We start from the raw sequence: 22,412 nt of genomic DNA, 5'->3' as shown, positions 1-22,412 counted from the left end.
ACCAAAACAACAAACCCACAGCCAAATCCCAACTACACAAGGGGCTCCACCTAGTTTAAGAGCGAACTAGGACGCAAAAGAGGAGAATCGTTAGAGCAACCCACAAACAAGCAAGGAATTTACACTAACCTTAACACCAATGGAACACTCTTACACACTAAAACACGAGAGAGAGAGAGAGAGAGAGAGAGAGAGAGAGAGAGAGAGAGAGAGAGAGAGAGAGAGAGAGATAGATAGTGCTCGGGCTACTTTGAAACATATCGACAATGATCAAGCAAACACAACTATATATTTAAGAAAGAGAGAGAAAGGGGGAGGGGGTGCTTGTTGCATTAATACCTCCTTACAAATCTGTCATGACAAATCAAAGTGAGATTAGTATTTGTTCAACATAGCTTGCATAAATTTCACCACAACACATCACAATAAAAGCCACCCCAATCACTGTCTTAAGGCCAGGGGAGTCCTCTCCACCCTGTCGCCCTCTTACAGTATGTGGGATTTATGGCTAGATTGATGACAACACCAGAAACAAGCTATCAAGAACTTAACAAAAAAACACCAAGACACTTACGCATCATTGTTGTCCATTACTTCACGTTGGAAGGGAGACAAAGTATCCAAGCTTAGTCCAAATCCACCCTCCTTGATTCAGCAAATGTTGGGCTTACACTAGTAGGAGAAATGATAGATTTCGTACTCTCAATTGAATGATCACTCTCTCTCTTACAATGGCATAGAGTTCCCTTGCTAATCCCCTATTACAACACATGCACATGCATAAGACAATAAGCTTCCACTCAAGAGCTCCTTCTAGAGAGGTTGAGCTTGGCTTCTCAAGCTATAGCATAGTGCTCTTGCTTATGGCTCCCCCCTTTTATGCTAGCTACACCCTCCTTTTATAGCAATTTTGAAGGCTAGGGTTACTCCTCTAACCATGGTTGGGTTAGATTTTCAGCAATTTATCTAATTTCTTTTGCTTGGAATTATCAAGAAGTTGGTGGGGAAAGAGAGAGGAGAGAAATGGAGGTGATAGGACTTTTCATAGTGGGTTAGTATTAGTAGAGTTAGTATTAATTTACAAATGGAATTGGATATTTACAATGGGAGTATCCATGTAGGATACAAATAAAGAAGAAAAACTCTTAAGAGGTAAGAAAAGGTGGATTTCTTACAAGGTTGATGCTCCAAGTGTCTTGAGTAGGGCCAATTTTGACGCTTGTTGACGGTCCACTAGCTTTGACGGTACATTTTTTCTCCACTCTTGACCTTCCTTGAGAGACAAGGTAAATGAAGCTGAGTAATCAACCACCATGATGCTGTCTTTTAAGAGAAGAGGTTGAATTTTGTGGTTTTTTTATAGATATGGGTAATTTGGAGGAGGAAAAATGAGACTAGGTGGTCAATTTTGGAATGGAATTGTGTGTGGGAGGTATGAGTTCACCATGGTTTCTCTTATTCTTCAAGGTTGAGGAGAAGGTGAGTAGTGTGCAGAGAGGAGTGGTGAGAGAGATGGGGATGATGAGTGGAGAAGTGAGTGCGAAAGAGGAAAATGATAAAGTGGAAGAGAGAGTGTGGCTGCATAGCATGGGAAAACTGGGGTCCACTAAAAAAATCATAGCTCACAGCTCGTAGCTCAAAAAAATATGAAAAAATTTGAGGCAAAAGTTCAGCCCATGAGCTACAACTTTTGTTTGTATCACCTTTTCAAATTCGGAGAGCAAGTGAACTTTAAAAATTCAGCAAAACCGACCGTTTTTTTCCACTACAAAGGTCCTTGTGGGGTCCTTCTTTGGATGATTCTTTTGAATACCTCCAAGAGTGAGCCCTCCATAGTGCATGTATGCATGCCACCTACCCTTGACCTTATTTGGTAGGTCTATAATTGAAGATATTGTTGAGATTAGGATATAAGTGAATAGTACAACTAAGAAAATCAAATATTGAGGGGTCTAAAAAATATGTACATGTCAAATATAAATAATATAAGTGGAAAAAATATAAAGGGGTCAAAAGAAATCTCTCTCATTATGAGGCTACCATAAAAAATAAATATTTTTGGTGTTCTAATTTTTTAGAAAAAAACAAAATAGATGTAGAAAGGGAAAAATCAAAATAGTGAAAAAATATACACATAAATAAAACTAGTTTTTTTGGATTTTTGTTGGGATGGAGTCACACCAAATATAAGAGAAGCTTACATGAAAATATTTCTATATGGAATAAAGAGTATGAAAAATGGTAAGAAAAAATTGTGGTAATGGTGAGGCAATGTACAAAGCATAAATAACACACACCTAGGTAGAAATATTTAAATAAATACCAAAATAATTATGAAAAAATCTTTTATTTAGGCCCTATATATAAAGAAATATTTACATACGCATGGGCCATAATATACTTATATTTTTTTTTATATTTTTTTTTTATTTGGCTCAACTAGCCCAATGACTAGCTAATTGAGGGTTTTTTAAGAAGATATGGGAAAAGTCCCGTGACTCACGCACGCCTATGTACAGTGAAATGGTAGGGATATCCATAGCGTTTGGGTGATTTTGGTAGGGTGAGGTAACTCACTGTGGTAATTACAAAGAGCCGAAAAACGGCTATCAATGGCAATTATGTACATCAAAGGCATGGTGGAGTCATTGTCAAATCGTTTTAAGGTTGATTTTGATCTCTTTGAAGCGGCAAAGTACTTTAGCCCGAAGGATTATGATCAAGACTTGCAGAAACTAGATTTCTTTACGATAAGGTGGCTAGATGTATTGTGCAAACAGTTTGGAAAAGGAGCCAACTCTTTCATTAATGAAGAAGAATGCAAAGGAGAACGCAGATCTTTTATCACACGAATTCGTAACTGCTTCAAAGGTAAGAGTATGCATTCAGCTTGGCAAGATTGTTGCAACCATGAAGAATGGGAGGTTTTTTTTCCATGGACCATGAAATTATGGAGATCTCTGCTTTTACTTCCACTTTCATCAGTTGCCTGTGAAAGAGGCTTCTCAAAAATGAATAAGATAAAAAACAAGTCTCGTAATAGATTGTCTCTTCCATCATTGGGCTTAGCAATGTTTGTTGGACTCAATACTCCGAAGGCTTCATGTCCTCAAGATGTATTGTAGGAAGAATGCTTTGATATGTGGAAATCTATGAGGAAGCAAAGGATAGCAAGCTTGGAAACAAATTGATTGTTACTATGGAATTTTATTTGCTTAGATATTCAGCCAAGCGATATGATTTTGTATCGAAGGCTCTTTTGCATTGTATTGGTATTCAAGGACTTTTAATCTTATTTCAAGGCAGTTTTTATTCTCCAATTTTGTACTTTAATGATAAAAGTGAATTCATATTCATTATGTCATTGGTTTCATTTGCTCTATTTATATGTAATTTCAAAAATTTACCAAGTTGTGGTCCGTGGACTGTGGTTTGAGAATACGTTGTTTAAATAATGAACTTTGTAAAAGTTATACTAAAAGGATGGTTAAAATGCAGGGAAGAGTGTGAGATAAGTGAAATATTAATGTATGGGAGTATACAATAAGTAAATATTAGTTTTCTTGGAATTTTGATGAAGAAGGGTGCAAAATTTTCCTTTTGTTCATTAGAAGGGCAAATGTAAAATTTGCCCTTCATTGTAGAAGGGCATAAGCTGCACATGCCTGTCATTAGACATTTGGGGTAGCCCTTCAAATCGTATGCCTTTCCGCAGAAAGGAGGGGTATATGCGAAGCAATTTAGAAAGGAGGGGTATATGCGAAGCAATTTTCAGCCCGTGTACTGAGGGAACTTTACATGTTTACCTTTTACGGCTTACACCAAAATAGTAAACTGTGCGCTTGTTGGACGAGCAATCTCCAGACTCCGACGTAGTTGCGAGCTGAGAGTGGTCAGAGTAACATTGTCTGCTCGATGAGCTCATCGCAATTTTGCAGGTTGGGTCTCTCTCTCTCTCATTTAGCTTTGTTTGCGAAGGTCATGCTTTCAATTGCTGAGAAGAGCTATCATTTCACCCCGGGGGCAGTGAGATAGATAGCAATGCCATGGAAATTAAAGACCAAATAAACTAATACTAGAACCTGGCTATGGATTGTAGAGCAGACCAGAAAAGTGTGTTTTGGAAGTGCTTGGCCTCGCAGCTCCCATGCTTGTGGTGAGAGTTGCAAATTATACGAAGTACAATGGGACCATAGTTTGATTAAAAAGGCCAATGCCCATGCAATTAGTCAGTTGTTGATACAACATGCGTTGGCTACTCTATATATTTATTGAAGATGCAAAATGAAACAATTTTGCCTATCTGATAGCTGAGTATTTACATCACCCTCTTTTGTTGTTTTTTTTGTTCATGGTTCTGAGGATTCGAGGAGGGAAGAGTTGTCTTTCCTCGCCTGGTTTGAGCATGAAGTCTCCAAGACTGGGGTATTTTTTCACCTGCTTTTTGTGCCTCTTCCTCCTTCCTTGTAGATGTCAATCCTCATAGCTCTTTCACAAATCCCTTGGAAGAAGCGCTTGGCTGTGCGTCATTGGGAAAGTCTTTCTTGTGCTGATCTGCGCATCTATGTTGGAATTGTGAGAAAATGCAATGGGTTGCGGCTTGTGGCTGGCCCTTTTCTCTGCATTCTCGCCCTTTCAATCCTTAGTCAAGCTCTTGCAGAGGATGATTCTCAATGCTTGCAAGAATTCAAGGCCTCTGTGAAAGATCCCACCAATCATCAGTCCAATTGGATATTTGGCAATTCGTCGAAAAGGTCTGACTGCAACTTCATTGGCGTCTTGTGCTGGAATACCGGGGAGAACAAGGTCTTGGCAATAAAGATCCAAAATGCAGGGCTTGAGGGGTCCTTCGCCTCTGGACTGACTCAATGTACAGCTCTTCAGAACCTTGCCTTGTGGCAGAATGGCTTCACCGGGTCCATACCCAACGTCCATACCCAACAATCTCTGCAAGCAAGTTCCTAATAGTGCTTCCCTTGATCTTTCACAGAATAGCTTCTTAGGAAAATACTTTTCACTTTGGAGGATTGCCAGCATCTTCAGACCCTAAATCTTTAGCATAACAAGCTTTCCGACGAGCTGCATGGTAGAATCCTCCTTTTGCCCAAACTATCCTCTTTTGATGTGTCATGGAATTCACTCACTGGACTGATCCCATTCAGCTTTGCTAATGGCTTGGCTTCTACAAAGTGCAACATAGGCTTGATAGTGGGTATCATAGTCACAGTGGGATCCATTACTGCATGTCTATGCGCAACCGGTGTTTGGTGCTTCTTCTTCAAAGGCCGCAAGATGGAAATTGCTCTCGCATAGGAGGATCACAATTGGGCAAAGTGTACCTGCGCCATTAAATCAGTGATTGTATCCTTGTTGAGGTGCCTATGAAAAACTCAAGTTGTGTGGCCTCATGGCAGCTACTGATGATTTCAGCAAAGATAACATACTAGGAGAAGGATGGACAGGCACCGTTTACAAGGGTGTTTTACCAGATGGGTCCATCCTGGCAGTCAAGCAGCTGTGGCGGTCATCACAATCAGGGAAGGGATTGCAAGCAAAGATGGAGACCTTGGGGAGGGTGAAATACTGGTAGCATTTGATATAATTTCTAGATGCAAATAGTAAGTTTTGTGTGTGAGCGTAATCAAGCAAATATGGTGGCCTTTTAGTTTATTTGCTAGATGGAAGTAGCAATGTTAACTCCCAAGCAATTGCTATATAGAAATTTTGTATACTTGCCCAATAGAACTAGAAAAATCATACTCGCTTTGGAATTCCTATATAGCAATTAGATGTTGTTGCTAATTGAACTAGGAATATTGTTGTTTCTACTATGTGGTATTCACACCACTACCACGTAGTTATTCATATGCATTCCATTTTCCTATGTTGTACAAGTTCGATCGTTGTGTTGTGATTACTTTGTGAAAGTGAATTTTTTTGTTGAGTGGACTGGAATCCATGGGTAATGAACTGAGAGTGGAGAAAATCTCTTCAATAACAAGTCTTGAGTTCAACTCTTCTCGTTGGATAGATCTTTAATGTCTCTTGGGATAGTTTTCTATGACGTTAAAATCCTCTTCTTCTTCTTCTTCTTCTTCTTCTTCTTCTTCTTCTTCTTCTTCTTCTCTCTCTCTCTCTCTCTCTCTGTCTATGTGTATGTGTGTGTGTGTGGCCTTGTTGCACTGCTAGCAAGCCATGTGATTTCTCTTTCTTGGAAGCAAAACCAACATGATAGAGATCAAGAGGGCGGTGTGATGTCTCTTTGTTGGCAGCAAAACCAGCGTCGCTAGAGATCGACAGGGTGGAGACATGGACACTAAGCGGCCCATGGGGGCGCGAAGGGGGGGGGGGGGGGGGGGGGGGGGGGGGGGAGGGGATGGCAACAGAAGCGCAGACCAACTGATTGTTAACACTTGCATTGTGGATGTTCTCCAAGCAGTCGCCTCACAGCCTTTAGTAAGGAAGCAGAACCTGTGCCTTTTGGGCAGTTGTACAAATGTTACAAATAGTTAGATCCTCAACTTTGTCTCTCAAAACAGTCACCTCTGCTTGAGCTTGATTAAGCAAGTCTCTCAAAGACGACACTTCCTGAGCCTGATCAGTCAACTGTGCTTGAGCTTGATTGAGAAGGTCTCTCAATGACGACACTTCCTGAGCCTGATTAGTCAAGTGTGCTTGAGCTTGATTGAGAAGGTCTCTCAAAGACGACACTTTTTGAGCCTGAACAGCCACCTCCGCTTGAGCTTGATTAAGAAGGTTTGACAGAAATGCGTTCTGTAGTTGCATGTGTTGCTTGGCTAGACCAAGATGATCTTTCAAAGATGCAACTTCTTCTGAAAGGTTGCTAACAAGACCAACATGTTCTCTCATAGAGCCATTTCATGTTCTAAATTGTTGACGAGAACATTCTGATGTTGCTCATTTACTTTCGTGACAGGGAGCAACTATAGTTGATCATGAACTTTATGTCTCAAAAGTAAATGAGCAACACCAGAATGTTCTCATCAGCAATTTAGAACATGAAGTGGCTCTATTGAGAGAACATATTGGTCTTGTTAGCAACCTTTCAGAAGAAGTCGCATCTGTGAAAGATCATCTTGGTCTAACCAAGCAACAGATGCAACTACAGAACGCATTTCTGTCAAACCTTCTTAATCAAGCTCAAGTAGAGGTGGTTTTTCAGGCTCAAAAAGTGTCGTCTTTGAGACCTTCTCAATCAAGCTCAAGCATACTTGACTGATCAGGCTCAGGAAGTGTCGTCTTTGAGAGACCTTCTCAATCGCGCTCAAGCACAGTCGACTGATCAGGCTCAGGAAGTGTCGTCTTTGAGAGACTTTCTTAATCAAGCTCAAGCAGAGGTGACTGTTTTGAGAGACAAAGTTGAGGATCTAACTATCTGTAACATTTGTACGACTACCCAAAAGACACACGTTTTGCTTCCTTGTGGCCACTATAGGCTGTGCGGCGGCTGCTTTGAGAATATTCCGCAATGCAAGTGTTAACCATCAGCTGGTCCGCAATTTTGTTACCAAGACTGTGCTAAGCATAGCATCTTTTTTCAACAATTCGTGACTAACAATATCATCGTGAGTTCTTCTGCTACAATTGTAATCCTGTCTACTACAATCTCCATCATCATTACTTCCTTGACTTTTGTCATCATCTCAACTGCGGCATTCACTTCTTCTATCATGTGTACCGTTACTGCTGCTTTTGTGTAGTTTCTCTTCATTCAAATTAGCCTTATGCTCAAGCTCCTTTTGCATATCGTTGCTTTTACACCATATTTCTCTAAATTGTGTATTTCAAATTTTAATCTATGGAGATAAAGGGTATGTCTGCACAGAATTCCAAGAAGCTCTACGGCCAGAAATCCTGCCATGATGGATGGAGATCAGCGTGCGTGCAAGGTGCGGCCCAAGCAAGCACAACTGTAAAGGTTACTGTATAACGCACATGAAGGTTTCGACATATGCAAACCCTCTGGTACTGCAATCCATTATTGTCTATGTGTGTGTGTGTGTGTGTGTGTGTGTGTGTGTGTGTGTGTGTGTGTGTGTGTGTGTGTGTGTGTGTGTGTGTGTGTGTGTGTGTGTGTGTGTGTGTGTGTGTGTGTGTGTGTGTGTGTGTGTGTAAGAGAGAGAGAGAGAGAGAGAGAGAGAGACAGACAGACTTCTTGCTCCTTTATGTCAGAGTAGAAGGAGAAGAAATTGGGAGACCTGAGAGCTATGAAATGCAGGTGCCTCTGTACCGCGGCCAGCAATCGCCTTCCGGAAGCTATCTGGGCAGGCTGGTGGATGCAGTAACTATGCTGGTTGGTGGCTTTGGCGTGCACAATGTTGTTGTAGGATGCTAGGAGGGCGACCACTGTCGTGTGTCTTACATTATGTGTCTGTGTTGCACAGAGTGAGAGAAGATAGATAGAGAGACATACGCAGAGATAGGCGATAGGTTGTGATTGATTATTGACTTACATCATGGTTAATTTTATAAGGTTAGAAGATTGGATATGAAGAGGTGTCCGTGCCTCTTCACTTCTCGAGGCGTACAACTGGCATATTTTATTTTATTTCAACATCCCCCCTCAGCTAAATGACGAGAAGACTTTATTGTGCATGAGAAGTGCCTAAATGAGATGGAAAGTGCTTACTGTTTTTTTTGTTCCATCAAGCGATGGAGGTGCACAAAAAAAAAGTTTTACTTTAGCTTTCAATTGGGGTTTCTGCATGTCACGTGCACATGGCTCTGTGTTCCAAGTGGACATACTTCATCGACTTCCAGAGCCAGTTTTCCCCTTCTTCCTAGATAGGGATGTCTAGAATCTCAGGAGGATTAGTATCGGCAATTTTGTGAGCATGTTCGCAAGACCTGCATGTTCAGACAAATCCATTAGATTAGGTTTTCCAGTTTGGAACCCTCTTGCATAAATGGTTTGTATACGCGTTTTGACAGATGTTATTACACTACAGTGGGCATCTGGCATGACGAGCATGTAGTTCTAGGTTAGAGGAATCCCACGTGCCACATGCGAAACGATCAGATTCCCAGGTGGACAGATGTGCGACAATCTCACCAAGTTTGGACCAATTTTTAATAAATCATTTTATGATTTATTTGTTGGGAAAACTGGTGGACACTTGCCCTACCTAAGGCCTAATAATTACTTAAGGCCTATTCTTTCCCTATAAAGGCACCCAAGGATCTAGCGCTATTCTCATTCTCTCAGGGACTGCAGTTCAGTCATTGTTTTTGAAGAGGAGCAACCAACGTTTTTAGATTTCAGCCCTTGGTGTTTTCAGCCTTGCACAACAAACAGCGTTTTCAATTTTCAGCCCATCGCCGTCGCGGTGCGGGTGAGATCTAACCTTCACGGCTGCGGTCCGCCGCTGCTTTGGTAGCCCATCGATCCTCCTCTCGGCCATTCCCTTGCCGGCATCGAGTGCTCACATTGCTGCCCATCATCGCCGTCATCGAGACCTGCGTTTTCAGCCCTGCTCTACGCGAGAGATCTGCTGTGTTTTTCGTCGCAGATCTGCGTTTTTGCAGCCATCATTCTCTCCTTTATTCCTCTCATATCGGGAGCGCAAATCAGCCCCAAGTCTACCCTTGGTGGCCATACGCAATCCCACATCAAGAAGGATCCAAAGGTGCATCAAATCAGCCCCGGAGGTGCCTCTTCCCGAGGAGTTACCGTGGTGATTTGTCGTCGTCAAGTTATTAGAGTCTGCATTGAGGTATTGCATTGTGTATACATTCCATTTACGCAATCTAAAGCAAATACCACATCGGTAACGGTGTGGGGGGGCCCTTGAGAGGGTTGGTTGGGACCCCATCGGGTGTCACTCTCTTCTTTTCTCTCTTTCTCTCTCCCTCTACACATCTCTATTGCATTCTCTCAACCCCTCTCTTCAGGGGAATATAAAAGGAACATTCATTGAAGTACAAAGCATTCACTAACACAAGGAAGAAGGAAAGGATTTGTGGAAGTGTAAAACTAGATCTTCACCATTTTAATTCCTCTGCACCTGACATTGGTATCAGAGCTTTGAAGATTTTGCACTAATCTGCTAATCCACAACAAGTTTTTTTCTCTCTTGTGTTTTTGGGTTGTGTTGGCAGCCTTTCAGTGTATACTCCTTCCACTCTTTGAATAGCAGGCCTGCCATTGCGCGTAGAGCCGTGTGTCTTGAGCGTCGGAAAATAGCAACCAATTGTATACCGGGTGTTGCATGCGGGGTGCGCCGACGAGGAGGTAGATAGTCTCTCGAAGATTAGTCCACGACCTTCCTAGGATTAAGAGGAGAAATACTTGCATGGTCAAGACTCGTAGCGGTATGAATACCTCCACAAATCAAGAAGGCGAGCAAGAGCCACCTATGGATCCTCCAAGCCCTCCCCCAACTCCTCCACCTTCACCATCAAATCCCATGGATGCTATGATGCACATGATGATGGAGATGATGATGCGGCAAGACGAAGCTTGGCGACAAGAGCATGTGGAAGCGACGGAGTGTGAAGAGCATCGATTGGCGGCCGAAGCCGAGGCTCGTAGGCTGGAAAGGGATTCCATGCGTGATCTCATCACCACCTTGGCGGTGCGGCCCGATCCCCCATCTTGTTTTCCCGATTCTGAAAAGCTTGCCAAGACCATCACGGAGGCAACCATTGCTACACGGACGACCAGTGATCCAACTCCCTAGAAGATCACGTTCATTAAGTATGATGGTAAGATGGATGCTATTGTCATTTACTCATGGTTGCATCAATTTACAATAGCAAGGTTCTCTTGGCTTCCATGCATCTCACGGGTGATGCCATCACTTGGAAGGATGAATGGATGGAGAAGCAAGAGGTGGCCCATGCGGCTGCCCATGCCGAGTCCTACCTCGTTCCTCCTCTCGAGCTTAGTTGGGAGGAGTTCGTGGAGGATCTCAAGACTCGCTTCCTCCCTCCACAGTACTTGAAGCGTTTGAAGGAGGATTTTTGGGATTTGTCTCAACAAGGTAAACCGGTGATGTCGTTTGCTAACCGTGTGTCACAGCTAGGTGGACAATTGTGAAAATCAGATGAGGAGAGGTTAGAGGCTTTTCTCTTTGGATTGGACCACTTGATCAAGTTTGACGTGGAGGCTAGTGATCCAAAGACATTGCAAGAAGCAATCCGCTTGGCTCAACTCCAAGAGATGAAGCACAACAAGGGTAAGCTTAAGACAGCCTCAGGTAATGGTACTTCTTCCTCTCATGACTCGTATAAGGAAAAAGACAAGGATTCTATTGGGAATGGTATCCATAAAAAGAACTCTCTCATTTCTTCTTCTCGATCTAATTCTCTATCTGAATCTCAATCTAAGGGCGATAACTCTAAGGATAAGGGTAAAGGAAAATCTAATAAACCTCAACTCACACCTGATGAAAAGATTGCCCAAGGAGTTTTAGGTGGTCAATTAAGTGAAGAAGAACAAGCATTGTATGCAAATGAACATAGGTGTTTTCATTATCATGTAATCGGTCACATCAAAAGGGAATGTCCTGAGAAAGAATCTAACAAGGAAACCTCTATTGCATCAACTTCTGATGCTACCCCTCAAGTGAATGCTATGAGTGTGGTAAAGCAAGAAGCTATGCAGGAAGGGACTTTCGAAGAGGATGAACTCATAAAATGTTATGGACGTGTTAGTGGTCAAAAGGTCAATGTGTTGTTTGATTCTGGAAGTTCTCAAGATGTCATAAGTGAATCTCTTGTGAAATGTGCACATCTTCAAACTTCTCCCATCCCCACCCTCCAGGTGCAGGGGTTCTCTGAAGGCATGGACGCTTTGGTTTTTCAAGAATGTAATGATGTCAAGTTGATCATTCAACAAACCAAATTCACTCGTCGTTTTGTAGTCTCTAAACTTGCAGGATGTGAAATCATTTGGGGTATTAAGTGGTTTCGCATGTTCAAACCCATTATCGATTGAGAGAAGCTCACGTTTCTCATCAAAGATAATGTGTCGCAGCCCGTTCTCATTCGAGGCGAGAGCGGTATTCCCTCTCATCTCTCATATCCAGGCAAATAGAGAACTACGTCGAGGAGCCCAAGCGACGGTCATCTATGTCAGCCCCACATCAAGTATTCTTGATAGGTATAGTGAAGGTTTTGTTAAGGTCAATTCGGTGTTTTCCCAGGATCATCATTCCCCTACACACCCTCCCCATCGACCTATGGACATTGTCTTTGACAAATTGCATGACGAGGAACATGTAGGTAAAACTTTTTCTCCATTGGATAAAGAGAAGCCAAAACCAGGTGATTTCTCATTTAAGAGGCTTCACCCTCCCAAGGTATGGTCTTTTGGTTTACCATTTCTCTTTGTTCATAAACTCATTTCAATTTTGTGTGGATTTCAAGGCACTCAAGTCAAGGATGGTCAAATTCCAGAAGACGAGACCTCACGTGGCCGTTCCTTTGGAACGTCCACAGGAGGCACAATGAGTTTCCAAACCTATCGAGTTGCCGCCACAAGGGTGGACTTTTAAGGAGCAATCCAAAAGCAGAACCACCGGAGATCATTGTTCCAGTCAAAGTGTTTTGAATGCTTACATTTCAGTTTGGCAATAAGAAAGAAGAGAAGAAATATTTCCTCAAATTCAAGGATCGAGGGACACATGAAGCGGCGTGGGTGGACGAGGAATTCTTCATCGATTACCCGGAGTTTCTAGCCTCATACAAGGAGGCCATGCAGATCGGTAACCGTATCTCACCTTAAGCAGGAGGGGATGTCACGTGCACATGGCTCTGTGTTCCACTTGGACATACTTCATCGACTTCCAAGGCTAGTTTTCCCCTTCTTCCTAGATAGGGATGTCCAGAATCCTAGAGGATTAGTACTGGCAATTTTGTGAGCCTGTTCGCAGGACCTGCATGTCCGGACAAATCCATTAGATTAGGTTTTCCAGTTTGGAACCCTCTTGCATAAATGGTTTGTATACACGTTTTGACATATTTTATTACACTACAGTGGGCATCTAGCATGACGAGCATGTAGTTATAGATTAGAGGAATCCGACGTGCCAGAGTGCGCGCCGATCGGATTCCCAGGTGGGCAGATGTGCAACAATTTCACCAAGTTTGGACCAATTTTTAATAAATCATTTTATGATTTATTTGTTGGGAAAACTGGTGGACACTTGCACTACCTAAGGCCTAATAATTATTTAAGGCCTATTCTTTCCCTATAAAGGCACCCAAGGAGCTAGCGCTATTCTCATTCTCTCAGGGATTGCAATTCAGCCAGCGTTTTTGAAGAGGAGCAACCAACGTTCTCAGATTTCAGCCCTGCACAACAGCCAGCGTTGTCAGTTTCCAGTCCATCGCTGTCGTGGTGCGGGTGAGATCTAACCTTCACGTTTGCGGTCCGGTGCTTCGGTAGCCCATTGAGCCTTCTCTCGGCCATTCCCTCGCCGGCATCAAGTGCTCACATTGCTGCCCATCATCACCGTCATCGAGATCTGCGTTTTCAGCCCTACTCTACACGAGAGATCTACTGCGTTTTTCGTCGCAGGTCTGCGTTGTTGTAGCTATCATTTGCCCATTTATTCCTCTCACATCGGGAGCGCAAATCAACCCCAAATCTACCCTTGGTGGCCATCCACAATCCCACATCGAGAAGGATCCAAAGGTGCATCAAATCAGCCCCGAAGGTGCCTCTTGTAGTGATTTGTCTTCGTCAAGTCATTAGAGTCTGCATTGAGGTATTGCATTGTGTATACATTCCATTTACGCAATCTAAAGCAAATACCACATCAGTAACGGTGTGGAGGGGGCCCTTGAGAGGGTTGGTTGGGACCCCATCGGGTGTCGCTCTCTTCTTCTCTCTCTTTCTCTCTCCCTCTACACATCTCTATTGCATTCTCTCAACCCCTCTCTTCAGGGGAACATAAAAGGAATATTCATTTAAGTATAAAGCATTCACTAACGCAAGGAAAGAAGGAAAGGATTTTGTGGAAGTGTAAAACTAGATCTTCACCATTTTAATTCCGCTGCACCTGACAACATTCATTGAAGTACAAAGCATTCACTAATGCAAGGAAAGAAGGAAAGGATTTTGTGGAAGTGTAAAACTAGATCTTCACCATTTTAATTCCGTTGCACCTGACACTGCACAATCAATCAGGTTCAAGCAAAAAGGTGTTAAGTGGAAATGTTTGATGTCGAGGTTTCATCTTGATTTTGATACGAGAATCAAGTCCTTCACCTGCATGTTGAGGTTGAATGACTTTCTTCAATTGATCCCCCCTTCGACCGAAAACATGTGCTGGAGATTTTGCTTCATATTGGCTTTTGGTCAAGAAGATAAGGTAGTAGTCCAAGTAATTGAGCACGGTGAAGACATCTGTTGAACTTTGTGGGTTTGGACCATTGGAAGGATCCTCACCTTGACGAGATGTAATCCCAACAAAGTTCATGTGGATGAGCGTCGGTTGTGAGAACATCGGCAACAGTATTTGCAGGTTGTTTTAGCATCATAAGCTTCTAGAACATCCAGCTGTGAAATGAAAATAGCTATGGAGACAGCTGTGAGATCGGAACAGGGACAACATCATGGTTAAAGTTTGCCAAGAATAGGGTTGCTGGTTCCTCTGGGGCATCAAGATGTGCTGCACTGGTTGCATGTTGGACTTCATTTATAGGAACACTAGCATCAGATAAGACAACCGCTGGAAAGATTGGGAGCAGGGCTGGAGTGCTCAAGCTGAAGGTGGGTACTGGGAGACGGAAACTGTGAGACTGGCCATCATCTCCAAAAGTAGGGTTGGTTGGCTTGGTTAATTCAGATGTGCACTTGAATTGTCCAGCTCTCCAGGAGGCAAAGGGCACGAGAACTTGATGCGCTTGCAAGTCAGTGCCAGCGGCAGTTTGCAGAGGATCTTGATGCAAAGCTTGGGCAGCATGAGAAGACTGTAAGAAACGCCCATTATAAGGCTCATGTTGGCGCAGGGATGCCAAAAGTTTTTTGTGTGTCATTACCTTGGTGTGTTCTCCTCTTGCACTTGAATTTGAAAGGTTTCTATGCGCCAGATGTTCAGGACAAGATGGGTCAGCAGTTCCTTCCTCCACATGGTCAGATGGGTCCTCCAAGTGGGGAGACTCAGTGCCTTCTTGGGCTGGCCTGCAGTTGCAAGAAAAGGCAACATATCCTTGGCGCGCATGTGCAAGAAAATGGGTTGGACAGAGACCAGCAATTGACTTCTCAATAGAGGTAGTAAAGGATCGACTTCTTTTTCTTTAGCAGGATCAGGTTGCTCAGCATGGACGTCGCCATCCTCAGTATTGTTAGCTGCTTTTGGTAGCCTCGACTGCAGCTTCAACATCTGCGCATGGCTTGATTAGTGCGCATGCGAGGTCAAGATTTTCTTTGGAGTGATCTTTAGGCTTGTCTAGTAATTGATTTGGCCCATCAAGTGTTGCCTGACTTGATTGGACAGCGACATTGTAAGAAGCAGCATCAGGAGGCAACTGTGTAATGAAGTCGCCTGCATGTGGTTGTTCAGCAACAGGGAGTGTGGCACGTTCAAAATGCTTAGGGTCCAGGGCCATCAAAGGCTTGCAGGGTTTTAGGCATTACGCTAACCAGAAAAGTTGCATGGCCTTCACAAGGCATCACATGCAAGCATCTGCAAGGAGAGATGATGCATCATATTTGCACTCAGAGTTGGCAAAGTAGGGGCTGACTGGATCATTAGGTGCATTCAGCATGTGATCTTTTAAGTGGGCTGCAAGTATTTCACCATCTGTGGCTCGCCAAGGAGGGAAAGAGGTTTCAGCATGAAAAGGCACAGCATCATAAGCCCGAGAAATGTCCAATGTATAAAGAGAAAGAGCTCAGCTGAATTTTTATTTTATTTTTTCCGAGAAAAAGATCCTTCTCTTAGTTAATGAAAACCGCCCATAGGGCTACAACCACCTCTGCAAGAGAGGGCTACAACAATCATGATGGGGAGACTCTCCCAATGAAAAAACAGCATATGTACAACGAGGCTAAATCAAGAGATGGGAGGAGGGAAGAGCCACACATGTGGACGGTAGTGTTATCTGAGCACACCCTAGACCATGGTAAAGAAAGGCCCAAGGATGCCGGAGTCGAAGGAAAGCCTCTCTACGCTCCCGCATGCGGTCAGAGCTGCCCTGGAGTCTCTCGAACTGTCCTCTGAGAGTGTGGACCAGCTCTAGCCAAAGATCCGGAACAGTCTATGCCGGTGGTACAGGGCAAGCCTCAAAGATGCGGAAGCAGCGGGCCTGCCAGATGAACCAGAGTGTCAAGTCGCTAATGAGATCCCAACACTCCTCTCTCACTGCACCACTCCTGTGGAGTAATCTTTGTAGCAGGCTGGAGTGCAGGTCGACCCCTCTGCATCACTATCATCCTGTTGGTGGAGGATAGCTCAAACTGAAGTGTCGGGCCCGTGAGAGTAGACCAAGTAGTTGCTCCCATGTGTACTGCCGAGCTGGCATCAGTCAAAGAACATGAAGCCACACCTACTGTGCCAAAGGACAGTCCCAAAGATAGTGACACTGCCTCTCCACAGGATGGTCACAAGCTGCACATGCGGCCGAGAGAAGACCATGTACAACTCCCAACTGTTGTAGCTCGGTGTGCAACCAGCCACTGGAACAAAGTGACTCGCCTTGGTGTCTAGAGTCCCACAACCTTTCCCAAAAAGTTGCCAAGAACCCAACTGTGAGACCCTCCTCCTGCCAATGAGGTGCTACAGCAGGACGAGCCTCTCTCTACGCTGCCAGTATATGACAGTCGAACAGTGTACTGAAAGAAAGGGACACCTGGATGGTTTGCTGAGGAGAAAGAGTCCCTCCAAAGACACTCCCTAGGATCCCACTTTACTCGTGCTAGTGGACAACTCTCCCAAACCCACAGTCTCCAGTGGCCAGTCTTAAGAGCTGCTTGATCGCGATCCATGACACAAGTCCTTCCACAAATGCCCACCATTCGGATCCTCTGAAAATAGCACTCTGCCACCCGTGGAGCCTTTACTGCAACTCTGTGTAAACGTCCCTCACCCTGTAGCTCAAAAAATAGGGAGGGTATAGTCTCTGAGCAAGCCCAAACTGAGATGAGAACCTCCAGTTGCGTGAAGGCTCCCATCCATCTGGGCACTGCTGACTTGAGAGGTGTGAGCCACTCAGCTGGTACTGCCTCTGAGATGTCCTGACACATGCTCTACACCCCTCTCATGCCCTGTAGCTGAATGCCTTGAAGCTCCTCTGACAAGCCTGAAAACTGTAACTAGTCACCTAAAGAGCGTGTTGGACCCTTTGCCATGGGACCCCAGGAAACATAAGGCCGACTACCAACCAAGTGGCCTCTCTCAGTGCTAACCATGGAGTTCCAAACAAGGGGCTGTCTCAGGTGCTCCTCCGTGCAAGTAGGCTGACGCTGCTCCAGGCCTCTCCGCAGTTGCTCCCAAGATCGTAGCAGACTCACAGCGAAGCGGTCCTCCAGTCTCTTGCTCAAGCCAACTCTGCGCATCTCTGTGAAAATCCATCTAGTCGAGGGGTGCCAGGGGCCTCCGGCCTGAGGCACCCTAGCAATAAGCAGCTAAAGCAAGAACTCCTTCCAGGGCTCCTCACCTGGAAGAAGTCCTCTGACGATAAACGTCCCAAGAAGGGCTTTGCTCTCTTGTGGTGGATGTATGATCCCCAACCCTTCTTGAGAACAAGGAAGAGTGATGACCTACCATGCCAGTTTGGCCCGGGCTATCTGATTGTCACGCCATGACCAAAGGAAGTTCTTGATCAGCCTCTCTACCTGGATGATACAAAAACTCGAGAAGATCCAACAAGAAGTGATGTACTACATAGTAACCAACAACGCTTGGTTGGCCACTACAACTCTTCCTACCAGAGAAAGTCGTGCAGAGAAAAACTATCAGCCTCTCTACCTGGCTGATACAAAAACTCGAGAAGATCCAACAAGAAGTGATGTACTACATAGTAACCAACAACACTTGGTTGGCCACTACAACTCTTCCTACCAGAGAAAGTCGTGCAGAGCTCCAATGTAACAACTTTCTCCTGATAGACAGGAGGAGGGGAGCAATCTGCTGCTCGGGAGACAAGTCCAAACCAACCTGACAGCCCAAGTACCGAACTGTAGTCCCTGGGGGAATCCACTTGAAACCCTCACGTGGCATCATATCGGGCGTAGGAGCACTACCAACCGAGAAAGCCACTGTCTTTCTCTAGTTGATCAGTGCGCCAAATGCACAACAGAAAGTCTCAGGAGCCTACTCACACCTGTGAAGTTTGGCCTCCTTGCCATCCAAGTACAAAGCTGAGTCGTTTGCAAACTCAACGTCCAGTAGCTCATCTCCTCGAATAGGGAGCGCTAAGCCACGTAAACCAACCTGCTGTGAAACCAAAAACCTGCTCATCGCCTCAGCATAGAACAGAAAGAGAAAGGGGGTAAGAGGACAGCCCTGTCTGACCAAACGTGTGAGTATGAAACGATCACCTCTACCTCTTGACAAAAGCACCTGACTGTATGCCCATCTGTACAAAGCTGACACCCCTCTGATCCAAGCATCTGAGAAGCCCATCCTGCGTAGAGTGCCCTCCAAAAATTCCTAGTCAACTCTGTCGTAGGCCTTCTCAAAATCGAGAAGAAGAATCACTAGATCCTCACCACGGAGTCGCACGAGGACAGAAGCCTCCCAAAAAGTAAAGATGTTGTCAAGGATACTACGCTCCATGACAAAACCTGTCTGAGTCCCATGTATAATGCTCTCTAGAAGTCGTTGAATCCTCAAACTCAGAGCCTTGGCAAGAATTTTGTAGGCTGATTTGAGGATGGTGATGGGCGCCACCCCAAGGAGACACCCTCCTTGGGAATGAGGTAGATCAGGCCGTCACTCATGCTGTCAGGCATCTCTCCTGTGTGCAGGATGTACTGAAAAGCACTACAGAGATCTGAGCTAAGCAAGTCTCAGTAGTCCAAGAAACAGCTAGGAGTCAAGCCATCCTCACCTGGACATCTACCACGGGGGAGTGCTCTAACAGCCGTGTGTAGCTCCTCTAGCTGAAGAGGTAGCTCAAGCCTCTGGCGCATCTCCTCAATCACAAGACAAGGCATCTGTGCCCACACCTGCTCTCTGCATGCATCCTAACGCTTTGACTGAGGCTTTGTAGACAATAAGTCACGGTAGAAGTTAGTAGCAACTGCACACATGTCCTCTGGCTCTGAAGCAAGTGACCCATCCGACCTCCTTAACTCTGTGACCTTGGCATGGGTATGCCGAGGTCCCATTGCCTCAAAGAAAGCGCATGTCACTCTGTCACCCACCTAGGTCCACTGAGATGCCTGTCGATGGAAAGCAAACTCATGGCACCTCTTCTATGTGCTGACGAGCTCCTGGCGGGCCTGCTATAACTGCTTCTCCAACAAAGGACTGTCTGGATGCTGCTCTTGCATCCTCTGCAAGGAAGCAACGCCCCGTCGGAGACACTACTCCTCTCTTGCTGCAGCCAGGCGAGCCGAAGACTCCTGAAGAAAGAGTCGACTAAGCTGAGCAAGTTCTGAGGCCACTCTATCAGCAGGAGAAGTGACATGTTTTTCCTCTCAGCAACACCATTTTGCTGAGGTGTATAAGGCACTCTACATTGGTGTTTTATCCCATGATTAGCCAGAAATGCATTAAAATCATGAGACATATACTCCCCCCCTCGATTGAAACAGAGGACGCCCATAGTACATTTTGAGACATTTTTAGCCATAGCCAGAAATTGTTTGAAGCACATAAAAACTTTGGACTTTGCTTTAAGCGAAAATACCCATGCATGACTGGAGTAATCATCAATTAAAGTCAAGAAGTACAGGTAACTGCCCAAGAATGGAGTTTGCATGGGCCCACAAACATCACTATGCACAAGCTGCAACCTACGTGTTGTCCTAATTGAACCATCCTTTGGAAACTTAGAACGCTGCATTTTACCCAAAATACAGCCTTCACAAACATGTTTGACACGTGTTTCAAGAGGCGGCAAAGAAGCAACCATATCAGAATTTTGCAAACGCAGCAAACTGACAAAATCAGATGCCCAAAACGTGCATGCCACAGTTTTGCATCTGAAACAGTCCTTAAATCTGCAACTGTATTTGTAAAATTTTATCCACACTTGTCATACAAAGTGAGCTTATACAGCCCACGGCACAAAAGGCAAGATGCAACAATTTCATCACCAAAACTGAGATCATGAACTTTACATTTGTCATCCACAAATTTGACTATGAGTCCAAGTCTAGCAAGCACAGATACAGACAAAAGATTCTTCTTGATCCCAGGTATATAAAGTGCATCAACAAGTGTGAAAGAACTACATTTGTAGCATTAAGCACAATCTTTCCAACTCCTTGAACCGGATAAGAGGCATTGTTGGCACAAGTGACTGAATTCCCATGAGGGACATACTCGAGACAGGTGAACAATTCACGATGTGAGGTAATGTGCTTTGTAGCTCCACTGTCAAAATACCACACATGTGAATCTGTAGCAACTGAGATGCATGCATCATGGACAACAGGATTGTAAGTGCACTTTGCACTAAAAGCCCATTCTACATCAACAAGAGCATCACAGTCTCCTTTCACATAAGACTCAATAATGGTTGCATTTGTAGTGGAACCAACATTTGCAGTGGAACCACCCTCTTTCTTCTTAGCCTCTTTGGCCTTCAACTTAGGACACTGCTTGATCAAGTGATCATTAGCTTTACAATAATGGCAATGCATCTTCTTTTTGCCCTTATCAAAAAAATTGCCAAACAAAGTGGTGCCAGCAGAAGCATTGGGAACAGAAGTTTTTCCACTCGCAGTAGAACCATAAGAAGTGGTTGCATTGCTGTTACCACCCTTTTTTTGAGAAGCAATAAAAGCCTGTTCAACTGCACACTGTCTAGTCCTGTTCTTTTTGGAAAGTGACTCTTGCAACAACAATGTCCATAATGCATTAAACTTGACAACTTCAGGATTTCCTTGGGTCATAAGTCTCCAAGTACTAGCAAAAGTCTGGTAAGAATATGGTAAGGCATCAAGAACAATTTGCACAAGGAAACTGTGTGAAATGACTTCACCTGTAGAAATAAGTTGCTCATTGATATCTTGACACCAGCAAGGAAAGTGTCCATATCATCTTCTTGATGCATAACCTTCGATTCCAGCTCTTTACGCAGTAAAGTAATTTTTGCCTCATTGCGGCTTGCATAAAGACAAGCCAGAATATCCCAAGCATGTTTTGCAGATTTTGCTGAACGAATGTGAGGAGTAATGGTGCACTTCACAGACAACAGTACAATCAATGCATGAGCCTGCGCATCCTTTACATCCCAACAAGCTTGTTCTGCAGTAGGCAAACCAACTCAAATAGCAGCAATCCTTGCAGCAAGACCTGCCACATCCTCAACATCGCCAACATCCTCAGAACTAGGACATACATCAATGCCCTGCACAATATTCCAGATGCCCTTTGACACAGAACATGCTGCATCATGTAAAGCCCACATAGGGTAATTGTCCCCATCCAATCTGTCCTCAACAACAAACATCTTGAACACATCTGTGTTGTTCTCAGCCATGGAAAATGCATGCACCTACTGACGTGAAAATTGCCCGAAATGAGGAGAAATTGAGTGAGACCAACACGTGCTATCTAGCACCACATGAGTAGACTGCATGGGACCTGTTATGCAATATTTGGCACTGACAAAAATTATGCACAAAATGATGAAATTGCCTTTGCAAACCTGACTGTAGTGGAAACGGAGGCCGAAATGAGCCCGAATAAAAATATGAGCAGACTAAGCTCTACGAGCTTACCCAAAATTTTTGTCAACGTGTGAACGCTCGCCAAAGCTCACTAAAATGGAAGAACATGAACAGGCATGTGCTAAAGCTGTTGGTGACAAAGCCCAAGAAGACACAACCTGCTCTGATACCAATTGTTGGAATTAGGGTTGCAGGAAAACACACACAGCTTGGAGAAGACAAAGGAAGCTCAAGGCACACACTAGAGAGTATATTACTTAGTGTGCAATGAAAAAATAGATAGCCCTAGAGTGATGGGCGTATATACAATGCATGGGGGGAAAACCTCCTAAAGAGGGAAAAAATGCCTAGGTGGTCCTAGTGTGTTCACACACATCACTACCACATGTACATGGTAACAAAAATAAAAGCTAAATTTTGGTTTTAAATTTGAATTTTTCTAGGTTTCCTAATTTCAAACTTTTAGGATACCCAAAACCACTTTCGAGAGGCCAAAGGGTGTCAAAGACCTGACCTTTGAGAGACCTAACCAGGGCCAAAAAGGGATCAATTGCAAAGCCAATTTCGGCTTTTCAAAGACTATTTGAGAGTATTA

At 44.2% G+C, this 22,412-nt stretch overlaps 1 protein-coding gene and 2 pseudogenes across 1 annotated transcript; 2 read left to right on the top strand and 1 right to left on the bottom strand.

Moving 5' to 3' along the window:
* The first annotated feature begins 2,612 nt into the window (after positions 1–2,612).
* On the top strand, positions 2,613–3,191 carry LOC147451436 (uncharacterized; annotated as a pseudogene).
* A 1,279-nt stretch (positions 3,192–4,470) lies between these two features.
* Positions 4,471–4,965, top strand: LOC147451435 (putative LRR receptor-like serine/threonine-protein kinase At1g69990). Its single transcript, XM_086520928.1, has one exon. The coding sequence runs from the start codon at positions 4,471–4,473 to the stop codon at positions 4,963–4,965; it is 495 nt and encodes a 164-aa protein (XP_086377054.1).
* A 9,182-nt stretch (positions 4,966–14,147) lies between these two features.
* On the bottom strand, positions 14,148–19,158 carry LOC147451434 (uncharacterized; annotated as a pseudogene).
* Positions 19,159–22,412: the final 3,254 nt, after the last annotated feature.

The sequence above is a fragment of the Adiantum capillus-veneris genome, chromosome 9 (assembly GCF_014529385.1).
Source record: "Adiantum capillus-veneris isolate H3 chromosome 9, ASM1452938v2, whole genome shotgun sequence".
NCBI classification, from domain to species: Eukaryota; Viridiplantae; Streptophyta; class Polypodiopsida; order Polypodiales; family Pteridaceae; genus Adiantum; species Adiantum capillus-veneris.
This window is presented reverse-complemented; position numbering and strand designations above follow the sequence as displayed.

What these genes read in the sequence shown, in the direction of transcription:
- LOC147451435 (XM_086520928.1), top strand. Translation starts at nt 4,471, where the DNA reads ATGTCAATCCTCATAGCTCTTTCACAAATCCCTTGGAAGAAGCGCTTG.